Raw genomic sequence first — 14,958 nt, forward strand, 5'->3', positions numbered from 1 at the left:
GGATCACATCTGCGTTATAGGAATTTTATATTTTACATACAATGTTGTAATAAAAGCTAGCTCCAGGAGCAAACGTAATGTTTCCAACACATGATGCTGGAATACTCGGGCATCACATGCAAAAAAAAGAATATAGGCTCAAACTTTAACCCTTCATAAATTAACAAAAAATGGATCACAGGCCTGAATGTGAAATGCAAAACTATAGAACTCCTAGAAGATGGTAACATGGGAGAAGAATCTAAGGTTACTTTGGGTTTGTTGATGACTTTTTACATTTTTACATAAAATATCAAAGGCATGATCCATGAAAAAAAAATGAACTGATAAGCTAGACTTCATTAAAATTTAAAACTTCTTTGTGTAATAGTCTTATCAAAAAAATATAAAGACAGGTTGGGAGAAAATATTTGCAAAAGACATATTTGATAAAGGACTATTACTGGAATTAAACAAAGAATCCTTAAAACGCAACAATAAGAAAACAACCAGATTAAAAAATGAGTCAAAGACCTTATAGATACCTCACCAAATAAGATGTACAGCCCTGACCGGTTGGCCCAGTTGGTTGGAGCATCATCCTGCAAAACAAAAGTTCGCTGGTTTGATTCCCAGCCAGGGCACATGCCTGAGTTGTGGGTTTGATCAGGACACATAGGAAAGAACTGGTAAGTGCTTCTCTCTCACATTCATGTTTCTCTCCCTCCCTTTCTTCTTTCCTTCCCCTCTCTCTAAAAATAAATAAAAAATCTTTAAAAATATGGGCAGATGGCAAGTAAGTATATGAAAACATGTTTCATACCATATGTCATCATGAAAATGCAAATGTAGATACCACTATCCATCTATTGGAATTACCGAAATCCAAAACTTTGACAACACCAAATGCTGATGAGGATATGGAGAAATAGGACCTTTCATTTGTTACTGATGGGAAGACACAATGGTACAGCCACTCTGTAAGACAGTTTGGTGGTTTCTTAACAAAACTCAACATTCTCTTGCCATGTGATCCAGCAGTTGCACTCAGTATTTACTGTAAGGAGTTGAAAGCTATGTTCACAGAAAAAGCTGCACACAGGTATGTATAGCAGCTTTATTCATAATTGCAAAAACTTGGAAGCAACCAAAATGTCCTTCAATAGCTGAATGGATAAATAAACTGTGATACATGGAGACAATAAATAGTATTCCGTGCCTAAAATAAATGCATCATTGAGCCAGGAAACTTAAATGCATATTACATCATATAAGAATCCAATCTGAAAAGGCTACATACTGTATGATTTCAACTACATGACAGTGTGGAAAAGGCAAAACTTTGGAGATAGTAAAAAAGAAATCATTGGTACCAAGGTTTAGGGGAGAGGAAGGGAAGAATAGGCAGAGCACAGATGATTTTTAGGGCCATGCAGCTACTCTGTATGATACTGTAATAGTGGATACATGCCATGACACAGCTGTCCAAACCCACAGAACGTACAACACCAAGAGCGAACCCTAATGGAGACTGTGGACTTTGGTTGCTGATGGTGTATCAGAGTAGGTTCATCAGCTGTAACATGTGCCGCTCTGGTGGGGGGATGTTGACGGTGGGAGAGGCTGAGCAGGGACGATGACAGGGAGTATATGGGAGATCTTTGTATCTTTTCTTTAATGCTCTTGAGATTGAAAATACTCTTAAGAGAAGTGGGATGTTTTCTCACTGACTTATTGGGACAGATATTTGCACAGAGAGTATGTCCTGTATAATTTCTCTTTTTGGAGGAGTACCACTTCTGATGTGAATGAGCCCTCTTAAGTGAAACTGAATTTTCAAGTGGAGTTTGACCAGGGTCAGGGTATCCTAGTAATATAGCCAGATGAATGATCTTGTGCTTTAAATATGAGTGTAGCAGTCATAACTACTGGAAATACAGTGATTCTAATTACAATTCATTCAGTGACTATTGGAGTTTTGAGCCACTTCCTCCATTATTCAATCAGAATAATGGCAGTAGGAATAGCTAACATTAATTGTATACAATAAGTGACAGGCACGTTACATGAATTATTTCTTTTAATTCTCACATTGTGAGGTAGGGGTGTTTGTGTGATCAACATCTTCATATGGGGAAATTGAAGCTTAGAGAGGTTGATCAAGTTATCAGAGGACAGATAGAAAGTGAGTTGTCCAGGTGGTATATGAATCCAGGTAGTGTGGTTCTAGACCTGGTGGGCTTAAATATTAGCTTTTGCAGTGCTTACCATTGATGTCCTAACTCTTTGAAAAATCTTGTATTTCATTTATCCTTAATTTCATTTGATGGACTAAAATTCTAATTCAAGTAACTGGATTCCCCAGCTTTTAATAATAAAAGGGGAGAACCTGGATTTTTCTGAGAATCATAAAGCCTTCTAGAAATTGTTGGCTAAAACTTATTTTAAAATGGTTGAAGGAACTAGGGTGTTAAACCTAGAAAAGAAAATTCAAATTGAAAATCCGATTAACAGGAAAATCCGGCATGTTCTATGTGCAGCTGAAAGACAGAACTTGGACCAGAGGGTGAAATTTTGGGGGAAGTGTCTATTGGCTTAGTTCTAAAGAACAATGCTCAAAATCTGTGGTATTGGGAAAGGAATAAAATTACTGTTTGGAAAGGTTAGTTAGATCCCTTGTACCAATTGTGAACCATTAAAACTAGCCAACTTTGGCAAGGATGTTATAAAGGTTCAAGCTACATGTTATGGGAACTATAGATTGGCAACATAAAAGTCTCTTTCAACTCTTAGGAAAGATCTGCTTGGCTTACTTGAGGCCCGTTGCATAAACAAGCCACTGAAAGAATTGAGGATCTAATTTCAGAAGTAATAAAGATTTTATGACCTCAAGGAATTTGATGACTATTATTTTATAGGAAACAAGCTTTTTCTGTACTTTACAAATAAGAAGCAATGTTGATTTTCTCTAGTTTGAGAGAACAGAATACTGTGAATTGCTTTGCAGGAGAGTATGACATTGTGATGGTGGCCAATATGTTTGTAGTATCTCTTCCTATTGACGAGACTGTACATTCCTAATTGATACAAGCTAGTTAAAAGTAATGAAGTCTAAAATTAGCTTTTAAACAATGACTGACAAGTATCTTAGCTCTTATTACTTTGAAGTTTATTTCAAATGTCTGAATAGTTAACTAAACAAATCAAATATCGGGAGGAAACTAAGTCTTTAAGGGACAGTTTCTCTATTTGTTGCTGCATCATTGAATCAAGTACAGTGTTATGTGCTCATTTAATACTGGGTCAGTCCATGGTAATATTAAAAACGGTATCTGAGCCAGTACATTAGTTTTATTTTTTAAAGTTGCCACGTGAAAAAAAATGTTTCAAAGAGAAAAGCAGTATATTCATAAGGACTAGAAAGTTGAAGAATGATGCAACATTTTTATTTGCAGGAGTTCAAGTAATGTAAGAGAGTGTTTTACTGTAAGTTGATATGTTTATTCTGTTAAAAAATAGGAACATCACTGGTCAGATCTAAAATTTTATTGCTTCCCCAGCTTTTGCTTCAGTGGGCTTTCTTTGCTTTTAGATGATCTTCCTTATCTTCATCAGCTCTATTTTTAGCACAGCGTTTTTTATTCGTTTTTACTCTTTATCACCAATTGCTATGGGAGCAAAAAGCCCCATAGATAAAGCAGTTGCCTCAAACACTTATTTATTTATTTGAATAGCATTAGTTTCATGAATCTAATCAATGGGTAATATAAATCATACTTAACAAGCTATTACTTTAGAATAAATAAATCTGTAACTATGAAAACTTGAGGGGAAGAAATGCCTACTCTTTCTATAGGTATTTATTGATGTGTGTAACTTTAGTTTCTGAATTAGAAAAAAACAAGTGCAATAAGTCAAGTCAATATTGAATATTAATTTCTTAGTCGAGGGGAAAGTTATTTGCTTTCACATTTCTTTCTATTATTCATGTATGTATATGGCATCTTCTGTCACAAATTTCTCGTTTTGTTTACATTAGTCTTTATTCCTTTTGTAACTTCATGTTTACATATGTGTATTTTTGTAATAACTTTTAGTATGATGCTTTTTAAGAATGAACAAATTCAACTTAAGCCCAGAAAACAGCAAATTATAATAATTTATAAATGGTATTTTCTCTTTGCAGATAGTGAATAAAATGCACTTTCATTAAAATATGAATTTATCCATTTTCTGATGTCATAGTTGTTATAAATAAAAAGTTGGTATGAAATTAGTTGCTGTCTGACTTATGTTTTTCTTTAAAAGCAAGAGTAAAGCAATGGATCACAGATTTGAATGCATGTTGACTTACTCTTGGATAGATTGGTCTGCTTAGTTTTAGCTATTTGACAAACATAGCTAAAACTTTTTTGAACATCTGCTGTATTCAGTGCTGGGAACTCTGGTAGAAGTTAAGTTTCCCAGGTAATGAAGGCATGTCCCTCTCTGAATTTGTGGAATTTTTGTCTAGTCTTCATGACTTAGAACAGCTTTTAACCGGTGTGCTACAAGGATTTTTAAAATATGCAACACCTGACTATTTAGTCAGGGACACTGACATCTTCTTCCTTGGATTGCCAAATAAAAAAATGACAACGGCCAACACAACAATAGCTGTCCGCTGTGAATGCCTTCTCTTGAACCATAAATATTCAGCTCATGCCTACCTTACTGGACTGTAGATGTAGAATGTTCCCACCATCTCTGAAAGTTCTTTTGCACAGTATTAATCTACGTGACAAAGGTCCGCAAGAAACGTGTTAGAAGGGCCTTAGTTGTATGGAAGTTAATCTAGAGTTGCAAAGGATATTTTCTTAATTGAGCTCCTCTAAGACTTTGAATGTGACAGCATCAGTTCATACTTGGAACATTTCAGGCATTTAATTTTTATACTTTTGCTTCCACAGTAAAAGAAACAGTCTGTAGTTTAATTTCAGGATTATAAAAAATGGCATGTTTGACTTGCAAGATTATTTTGAAAGTTAGAATTTGTGACTTCACATTTCCATCTAACATTTGATTTCATTGTGCTTTCTTTTGAGGCAAACACTGATATAAGGAGATCTTATATTTTAATTTTTCTTTGTTTCCATTAATTATTTAAGCCTCTGAAGTTTTGAGGCTTTTGAGTTGTTTAGGTAAATCCTCATCTACTTCATCAATCCTTTAACCCTCACTCCCTAGAGAGCAGCTCTCATTCTTTAGTTTCCCACCTGACTTTAGATATGTGAAGTTAGGGAGGAAAATACTGGTAATCTAGCCATACTTTGTGTGAATATGTAGTAGAGATTAATAAAAGTCTACCATCTCCCCCAACTGGAAGTAACTTTGTTGTTTTTATTATGTAATATACTGGCTAGAAAAACTGAACAGTAACATAATTAAAATGTGGGAAATTCCTCTTGATCTTAATGGTAATACTCCTAGTGTGTTACGGTTGACCCCGATACTGTTGGTTTGAGGTAATGTTTGTCTTTTTTACTGTATTAGTAGTTTAATTCAGAAAAACATGATCTCCATAGATATCAAAAAGGCATTTGATTCTATTTAACACCCATTTTTGATAACTTAAAAATCTCTTACTAAAATATAGATATTTCACTAAATATGATCATCTTTATTAGTAGATTTTTCTAATATTGTACTCTTGTACTAAAGTGAACCTTCTTTTGGTCATGGTATATTATTTTAATGTGCTATTCGATACTAATTGCCAATATTAATTTAAAAAAATATATTGGTGGGACATTTTCTTCTTTTTTGTGTTGTCTTACAAGTTTTTAGTATCACTAATGGAATTGAGAAGCTGTACCTTAGTCTGTTTTCTGGAATAATTTAAGAAGCATGGGATTTAACCTGTTCCTCTAATGTTTTATCTTTTTGTTTGAGCCTTGGTGCTTTTAGGGTATAATTCTTTGCAGCTTTCTTAAATTCTTCTATATTGGGATTGATTTATTCTTTTCAAATTTACCAGCACAGATTTATACGCATCATTCATTTTTATCTTTTTGTGTCTGTGGTTATAAATTCTTTTATTCTTAATTTTTTCCCCTTAGACTAAAGTTTTACCTATTTTATTATTTCCAAGGAACAAATTATTCAATTTTAAATAGGTTTTCTAATTCAGTTTCACTTTTATCGTTATTCTTTCCTCTCTCTTCTAAAGGATTACTGGTACCCAAATAGTTTTTCTCCTTCATGTTTGTTACTTTAAGTGAAGGAAGTGAAGTGAGAAGTGAAAATTGCTTGTCTATGGTGTATGCTTCCTACTTCTATAAAATTGCAACACTTAAATGTGATAGGTAGTTGCTTAAATAGAAATGATTAAGATTCCAGAATATGGCTGTGACTGATCAGTTGCAGGTCATAGCTTTTCCTTTCTTTGTATTGTAGTGTTGTTAAAAGGATATTTTGAAAGAATTGGTAGTGTACAGTGTCCTTTTTTTAATAAAGTTTTTCCATTTAGAATCTTACGGCATCCTCAGGAGGTGTTTTGCTAACTTCATGTATACTAACAACACAAGACTGCTTGCTTAGAGCATACTTTTCTTCTTAAGGATCTTACCAGTTCACAGTAAAGTGAGTGGTGGGTGGGTTTTAATACTAAGAACGCATTAGAATGTTAAAAAATGTAAGAATATAAAACTAAGCTATATTTAGTCACAATCAACTAACAAACTTCTGTTTATTTATTGAAATGCTCCTTTTGTGTTGTTATCATATACATTTTGATACAAAGTGTTTCTATTACTTAAGACTAAATTTAAGTACTTGTTTTCCTTTGTAGGTATAAGCGTGTCTTTTCAGTTGGAACCCATGCAATTACTACATATAATCCCAATACTTTAGAAGTAACAAATCAGGTAATCATGTTAGAAGCTGTTATGTGTTTGAACTCTATTTGAATTTTAAAAGCCAAGATATGACCCAGGGTTCCCTGGCCTGAAAGCAGGTTAAAACTTTAGGTTAGAAATGTCAAATGTGAAAGAGATTGACATAGTTATAAAATGCTCATTGTTCGGGACCAAAAATAAATAAATAAAAGAGAGGGCAGGAAGAGAATGTGCTTATTTCTACACTCTAAATGGTATAACTTTTTGATGTGGTACTGTAGATTATGGCCACCTCACTCACGTAGAATTGGTAAGTTAGTTTTTTATAATTTTAAAGGCTATATTGTTAGTGAAATACAGGTATTCATAAATCACAAGTGCAGTGATTGGACAATATTTGTCATGGAACTAAGATTACTGATTATAAAGACAAGACTAACCTGAAAATGGTAAATAAACATAGTTATATATATTCTAGCTCATTATAATTCTAAATTAGGCGTGTTTTACAGATTCGTTTTGTCATTGCTTTTAACAGGTTTACGGGTAATGATAAAATTTGATTCCCCAATTTGTTTTACTTCTATGCATTTATTTTAGTTGCTTTGGATTAATATCATTAATCATTAAATTGGACTACAGATAGTATTTTTTATTATTGTCTCTGATGACTAAAGTTCCTTAAAATTTTTTTGTTATAGAATTACTGTTGGACATGACTTCCTCTATACCTCAGTATTACTTTGTAAAATTTTTATCATTTAATCAGTGATTGTGAAATTAAAGCAGTGAAAATAATTGTTGTATTTCACTATATTATAGCACCAGTTGAAATAATTCCTTTCTTTTGTTAGTGGCCTTATGGAGACATTTGTAGTATCAGCCCTGTTGGAAAAGGACAAGGAACAGAGTTCAACCTCACATTTCGTAAAGGCAGTGGAAGAAAGTCAGAAACTTTAAAATTTTCTACAGAGCACAGAACAGAACTTCTTACAGAAGCATTGGTAAGAGCAGTTCCATGTTAATAAACTAAATTTCTCCTTTTAAAATGAAAGTTAAAGTGAGAAAGTAATGTTTTGAGCTTCTATTCCTACTGTGCTTATTTTCTCTATTGACCTTGAACACAACACTGAAACTTGCACTTTTCTCTAGATGAAAGATTGGAAAATCCTGTATAATAATAGTTTTAGTCTTACAAGTATATACAGAACAAAGTAGTGATACAGTTTGATTACTGCACCTGTTTTTCAGTAAAGTTCCACATACTTTATATTAAATACCCTTTTTTAATGTCACGGTTACAAAGTTTAGGGTTTTGCTTTTTCTGGATAGAAAGGACTGATCTACTAGTCTGTTGTTTTTAACTGTTGTTATATTTTCTTTTTCAGAGATTTAGAACTGAATTTTCAGAAGGAAAAATCACAGGAAGAGTAAGTATTTAACATTCATTAATATCTTTTTATTTGTTCAAACGTTGCCCTTTATTATAAAAATCATTCCATAATCTATCTGTATGTTCTTTTTCTGGCAAAGCTAAAGGGGAAAAAAGGAAACACAATTTCAATGTCTCCTATTACTACATGTTAGAGAGAGGTCAATGTAATTTAAACTAAAATATGAGGAATTAGATTTAAAACTGTTAATACTGATAGTTGGGAAAAATCTTTAGGCAGAGAACTATGGAGCATTTACAGACAATGCTCTGTTTATTCAGTGTTCTAAAGAGCAACAGTAGCATCGCCCTGCTGACAGTGACTGTTGGAACATGCAATAGTTTTTTAGTGTAGCAGTTTCCAATTTCAGAGGTATGAAAGTTGTAAGGCTTAGGTATATCAAAAGTGTCTTATCATACATTCTTGTTTTGAATCTGGCTGGTAATGCAGCTTTGGTTGTTGCACCAACAACTTTGGGGAAGTCATGGTGATTTATCAGAATCTTACTAACTTTTTCCCAGGCCTTCTCTAGTCATGTTATAGCAGCATTTAAACTAAATCAGAGACTTCCTGGGTGGAGAAATGGGAGTTTACTCTTTTCACTTCCTTGAAATAGTGAATTTTTTTCCTCAGAAGGTATGCATTTTTAATTGGGGGTAGGAGAGGGCAGAATAATGCCTAAACTCATAGCACTGTTCATAACTCTGGCTTCTGGCAAAAGACAGGAATTGAAATCTGATATGCTGGCAGTACCGTTCCTCTCTCTCTTTTTTTTAAAGCCCTCACCATCCACTGTTTTAGCATCCCAGAAGCCTTACCGATTGTAACTCAAGCAATTGGCTGGTTGCCCTGGAACCATTTAACATAGTTTAATGGCAGTTGGCAAGCTGCTTGTTTCTCGTTACTGTGAAACACTGATTTCTATAAGTCATAAATTGATATTCTTATTTTAATTATTTTATGTTAGCAGGTGAGCTTTCTGTATATTATAAGCTTCCCATTATATCAGTTAACCTCAGCAACTTAATACTTTTCAAAACTTTGTGGTGGAAACAAAATCTCTAGAAGATTGCCTGAAGGACAGGCCGTCCGATTTTACATCAGGGATAGGTGGCACCTCCTCCTTCCAGCAGTGGTGCCTAAATAACACTCTCGCAGAAATGGAATTTGGCCATCAGGCCTTCAGAATTGCCGCTAGGGTCTTTCACGTCTTTTTGTTGGCCTTCCCAGTTCTGAGGGATAATGATGTATTTCCCTGAGGCACACCTCATTATGACAGTTATTCGCAGGGAGAAATGGAGAATATCCCCCCGAGTAGGTTTTGACCATGCAAATAAGCAGAGATTGGAAAAGTACCACCTTTTTTGTGGCTACTCCTCCGCCCCTCTCCTGGAGCAGTATGGCTCTGCTCTATCCTTTAGTTCAGAATTAAGGCTCTAAATATAATTTGGGGTTAATGCAGGCTCTTTAGTCTTTCTACAGACTTCCTTTTATGGAACAAAAATGTGTATGATGTCACCAGTCAATGCTGAAGGGACTTAGTGTGATATGATCCTATGAACCTCATTGCTGTGTTTAGCGTTGGGATGTTAAGGAGGTGTTTATTATTTTAATACCTTACTCTCTTTTCTGAACACCTACAAGAGAATTTCTCTCTCCTTTCAGTATTAGAAATAGTTGTACTCTTGAGTCCTGTAACTGACCATATTGATGGGTAGGAAACTGAACTTTTTGGGTGGGCAATGGGATAGTCATTTCACATGGGACACTTTGTTATCATTATATTCTCTCTGCCTCATTTTGTCTGCATTTTAAATTATTTTTTTTCTGTATTATAATTTTGGTTAGCAGCCTCAAGTACACCTATTTTTTTCTTTTTAAGAATTTAAACTGGGTAGTAAATGGATGTTGATCATTTTAATCATTTTGGATACTAGGTACTTCAGTTTACAAAAGAATATCATGGTCTAAATGGAATTTTAGTTGCTAATGAGATCAAACTTCTAAAGATAACTTTGGCGTTAATAGAAAAGCTTAAGGTCAGATTGAGGCTTTGGCTTTTTTTGTCTGTGTAGAAGGAAAATCTATATTAACATACTGAACTAGTTTAGGTGGTTTGAATACTAGCTCTGGCTGGATAGCTCTGTTGATTAGCACTTTATCCCAACAGGCCAAGGTTACAGGTTCAGTCCCTGGTCAGAGTACATTTAAGAATCAACCAATAAGTCCATAAATAAGTGAAGTAAAGTGAATACTGTCATTGCCCCAAAATGGGACTTAGCTCTTTTCCATATCTAACTTAATTAAAAGAATCCATCAACAAAAATTGAAATCTTTTTCCCCAATAAAACTTTACCAGAATAACATTTCTATTTAAATTTTCCTTTATTTTCTTTTTATAGATTTGCATAACAGTGACTTAAAATTATTTACAAAATAAATATAACCCAAAACTTGTTAATTTAGGACATGTTGTTTTCAGTTAGAGTGAGCATTATTCATTAAATAAACACAAACCTCCAAATAGCTAAAACTAATGTCTTTAACAATTGGGATAGTAGCTGTAAATATTTATAGTATTGTTTAGATTTTTGGTTATTTCAGTAGTGACTCGTACATTAAATTTATTTTATGGTAAGCATACATATGAACTTAAAATTAATATTATTTTTCTCTAGAGATATAACTGTTACAAGCATCACTGGAGTGATACAAGAAAACCTGTCATTTTGGAAGTAACTCCTGGAGGCTTTGACCAAATTAATCCTGCAACTAACAGAGTCCTGTGTTCCTACGACTATAGGAATATTGAAGGATTTGTAGATCTCTCTGATTATCAAGGAGGGTTTTGTATACTTTATGGAGGATTTAGTAGATTGGTAAGTTGTGTTTTTAAAAAATCACTTAAAAAGAGGTATATCCATTTGAAGGAAAACAGGGTTTCTCCACTTTATTTTGAAATTTCATGTGAGTCTTTTGGAGGAAGTATGGTATTAAGAGTTTAGAGTTTGGTATTAAAAAGCTAGAATCTCAAATTTCAGCTTTCTAAAATGAGGAGACTAATATATGTCACAGGTTTTTCTTTTTCTTTTTTTTTGTTTTTTTTAAGATGAGGTGAGATAATTTATGTAAGATACTTACTAGCAATGTGTGGTTTCATATTCAATAAATTGAAAAGTATTTAAAAATCTCTTGTTTTTATAGTCCTTTTTCCTTGGCCCAGCTATTTGTAACCTGAAATCTAAATTTGCGTTGAAACTTCAAATTTCAAATTTTTGCATATTTTTATCTTAAAATTCTGAACTATATGTAAATTGTGGAGTAAGGCAGGGGCCATTTAAGATGCTGAGATCCTATTTGTTTATCAGTACAAGAAGCTGAGCTATAGGTGATAACCATATTTAAAAAAAAAAATCCTGCCTTCCTTAATGAAACCCCACATCTCAGAGATGAGCAGTAGAGAGAGAGCTACCTTAATGGCCTGGGAACACTGCTCCAAGATTTAGTGTTCTCTACATAAATTTTGCTTCCCTGTCTAGTGGAGTCCAGGCCTGCTGTGAACTTTAAGATACGTAAGAGGCTAGACTTGCAGGGATGTCCAGCCTTTTGATATCTCTGGGCCACGCTGGAAGAAGAGGAGTTGTCTTGGACCACAAACAGTAACGAAAACTGATGAGTGAAAAAAAGATTTTAAGTAAATTTATGATTTTGTGTTGGGCCACAGATCAGACACCCCTGGCAGAGGATAGGGGTGGTAAGAAGAATGAAGAGGAGGGGCAAAAAATAGGATTTACAAAACCATGTGAGCTCTTCAGGGCTGTCAGTCTTTTTCCATCCTAGGTTTCCCTCTTTACTCAGGTGATGGGTACCATCCTTGTGTCCCTCATCTAGGAACATACACGTAGACATTTGTTACCTCTGAATCTACCCCCAAAAGATGAAATTAGTTCCCTCTCCCACTGTAAAGCAGCCTAACAGCTGCTGTGGTAGTGCTGTCTAAAGGGTTTTCTCTTCCCTGGGCAGTGGAAGTTTGTAATGATTAACAGACACTATGGTGGAAAACATACCTACTTACAGGAATATGGCCTTGTACGCCTTAACTGGATAACTGTACCGCAGTAATTCAGCCAAGCCTTACAATGCATACGGTAAACATTAAGCACGAGAATTGTCACAGTCCTCAATTGCCTACATTTTTTATTGCTTAGTGGCATCAAGCAGTTTTAATTTTAATTTTTCACTTTTTAAGCATACTCTGCCTTCTAAAATACAGTAGCTAAAATGAGCTAATTCATTACCGTTACAATGGCATGACAGATTCATTCAGCAAATCCTTATATGGTAACTTCTGCATCCATAGTGACTGAGATAAGCTCTTGGGAATAAAATCAGTTTTTAAAACATAATCTGATCTGGCATTTCTCTGCAAAGGAGATTATTGGCATTTTGGGCTTTCTTTTCTTGTGTGGGATTTTTCTCATTTCCTTCAGGCATCAAATGCAAGTAGCAATACATTATTCTTGACCTTTGTAAATACTCTCTTGGAGGTTGGTTTGTAATATCCATTGCCCATGAGTTGTAAACATTTAAACATTCTTCAAGGTAATCTTTGAAGAAAGCCCACTTTATGAAAAAAAACCTTAAATCAGAGTTACCTTAGTTGAAACTGAAATTCTGCCCACATAGTATCCACCAACCGCACTGGACTTAGCTGAGCTGTCCCCGGGGAGTCTTTTTGAAAGCTCCAGAGTACTGTTTTCCACGTGGTGATGGAAATGCAATTTCTGTTCAGGGAACAGAAGGCTCTATATACCAGACTTTATGATTTTTATTTAGTAATAATGTTTCATCCACAACACACTGTTTATTTACCTCTGATAAGATATACTACCTTTTTTTTTCCTCTAGAATTACTACTTATCCTCTTTCCTGTGAGTTGATTCAGTATGGTTACATTTTAGTTATTTCAACCCTGACTTTTTAAATTTCAATTTTGTGCAGCATTTATTTGCATCAGAGCAAAGAGAAGAAATTATCAGGAGTGCAATAGATCATGCGGGCAACTATATAGGTATTTCATTGCGGATCAGGAAAGAACCTTTAGAATTTGAGCAATATTTGAATCTCCGCTTTGGAAAATACAGCACTGATGAATCCATCACATCTTTAGCAGAGTTTGTAGTCCAAAAAATATCACCTAGACATTCGGTAAGACCTGTGCGTTAAAAATTTTTTCATCTGATTTTAACATTTTTCTTTAATAGCTTTTTAATATGTCTCAATTTTGTTTGAAGGAACCTGTAAAAAGATTGCTAGCGCTTACAGAAACATGTTTAGTAGAACGTGATCCAGCAACCTATAATATTGCAACACTCAAGCCTTTAGGAGAAGTAAGTTTAATCAATACTAGCTTAAAAGAGGTTTTTCCCATTGATACAATAAGTTTCTTTCTATTTTAACATTGTTTTCATGCTTAAATAATGGGAAACAGGAAGAATCTATATTTAATCCTTCACATTATTATATTTATTGATCTTCAGAACAATGAATATTTCAAAATTTATTTCCAAAGTATACAATGAATGGAGCTTTTTATTCAGTAATTGTATGGAAATTTGAATGAAGCTTAACAAGAAGCTCTTGAATTCTGATATTGTTTTTAAATACTGATTTTTATAAACATGATGTGTAGCTTTTCTAACAAAATGCCATAAAATTAAACATCTTTTGTTGAACTTGTTCTTTGTTTTTATTAGGTATTTGCATTGGTTTGTGACTCAGAAAATCCACAACTTTTTACCATTGAATTTATAAAAGGACAAATACGGAAATATTCTTCAACAGAGAGGTATTTTTTTTTAATTCATCAAGTTTTTGAAATTCTACTATGTGCATGGCAAAGTGCTTCATCAAAGAGGAAAAACAAAGATTTGTGTTTCCTATATAATATAGGAAAGGCACCATTATTTTGTTGTATATTTAAAATTACCTTAAATCATTTAGTTTTCAAATTCCTAAAGAGAAAAAAAGTGGTGACTTGATTTTAAATGAAATGAAAATTAAGTGTATTTTTGAAACTTAAGCTTTTAAAATATATGTATATTGTTTGGATCACAGCAGCAAATTACTGTAATATGAATACTTGAAGTTGGCTTTTTATAACTCAGTATTGTTGGGCTAGTTAGTAGTTCTCCAGTGGAATAGGCCTGCATATTTTTATATTACTGTGACTTGGTCGTTGATGTGAAAACCTGTGAAATGCTCTAGCTCCTAAACCCCTCCTGGAAGGCAAACTCATTTATCTAGCTACTCTGCTATAAATGACTACATGTGCCTTTATGGTCTGAGCCATTGTCGTGGGATTGGCAGTGTTTACGTTCCAGGCAGTTCTTTCATGCTGTTGTAAACAGGGCTAGACTGAAGCTATTTCGAAAAGTTAGTTGAAACAGTTCTGGTACATTTTGCCACTTTCTGTATTACAGCCTTATGTATTTTCACTTCCTGTAGCATTACCCATTCCTTACTCTAAAAAGATTTTGCAGCCAACAAAAATGGCATCTTAAGCAAAAAGTTTCATTTTTTCCTGTCCTAAATTCAAGGAAGAGAACTTCTGAAAAAATAGCACCGATGTTCTAATTAGAGTAAGGATCTCAACACTTACAGTTTATCAT

General features: G+C 33.9%; 1 protein-coding gene across 2 annotated transcripts in view; it reads left to right on the forward strand.

Annotated features, from left to right (window-relative positions):
- DNAJC13 (DnaJ heat shock protein family (Hsp40) member C13) overlaps nt 1–14,958 on the forward strand; it is a 109,501-nt gene that overhangs the window by 20,864 nt on the left and 73,679 nt on the right. For both annotated transcript variants that reach the window (XM_054595474.1, XM_054595475.1), the window contains exons 3-9: nt 6,809–6,884; nt 7,709–7,858; nt 8,243–8,284; nt 10,966–11,166; nt 13,289–13,495; nt 13,582–13,677; nt 14,044–14,135. In XM_054595474.1, the coding sequence (XP_054451449.1) occupies nt 6,809–6,884; nt 7,709–7,858; nt 8,243–8,284; nt 10,966–11,166; nt 13,289–13,495; nt 13,582–13,677; nt 14,044–14,135 (864 nt within the window). The remainder of the gene's footprint in view (nt 1–6,808; nt 6,885–7,708; nt 7,859–8,242; nt 8,285–10,965; nt 11,167–13,288; nt 13,496–13,581; nt 13,678–14,043; nt 14,136–14,958) is intronic.

The sequence above is a fragment of the Pteronotus mesoamericanus genome, unplaced genomic scaffold (genome assembly GCF_021234165.1).
Source record: "Pteronotus mesoamericanus isolate MK-2021 breed Mesoamerican mustached bat unplaced genomic scaffold, CSHL_Meso_final scaffold_54, whole genome shotgun sequence".
Taxonomy (NCBI): domain Eukaryota; kingdom Metazoa; phylum Chordata; class Mammalia; order Chiroptera; family Mormoopidae; genus Pteronotus; species Pteronotus mesoamericanus.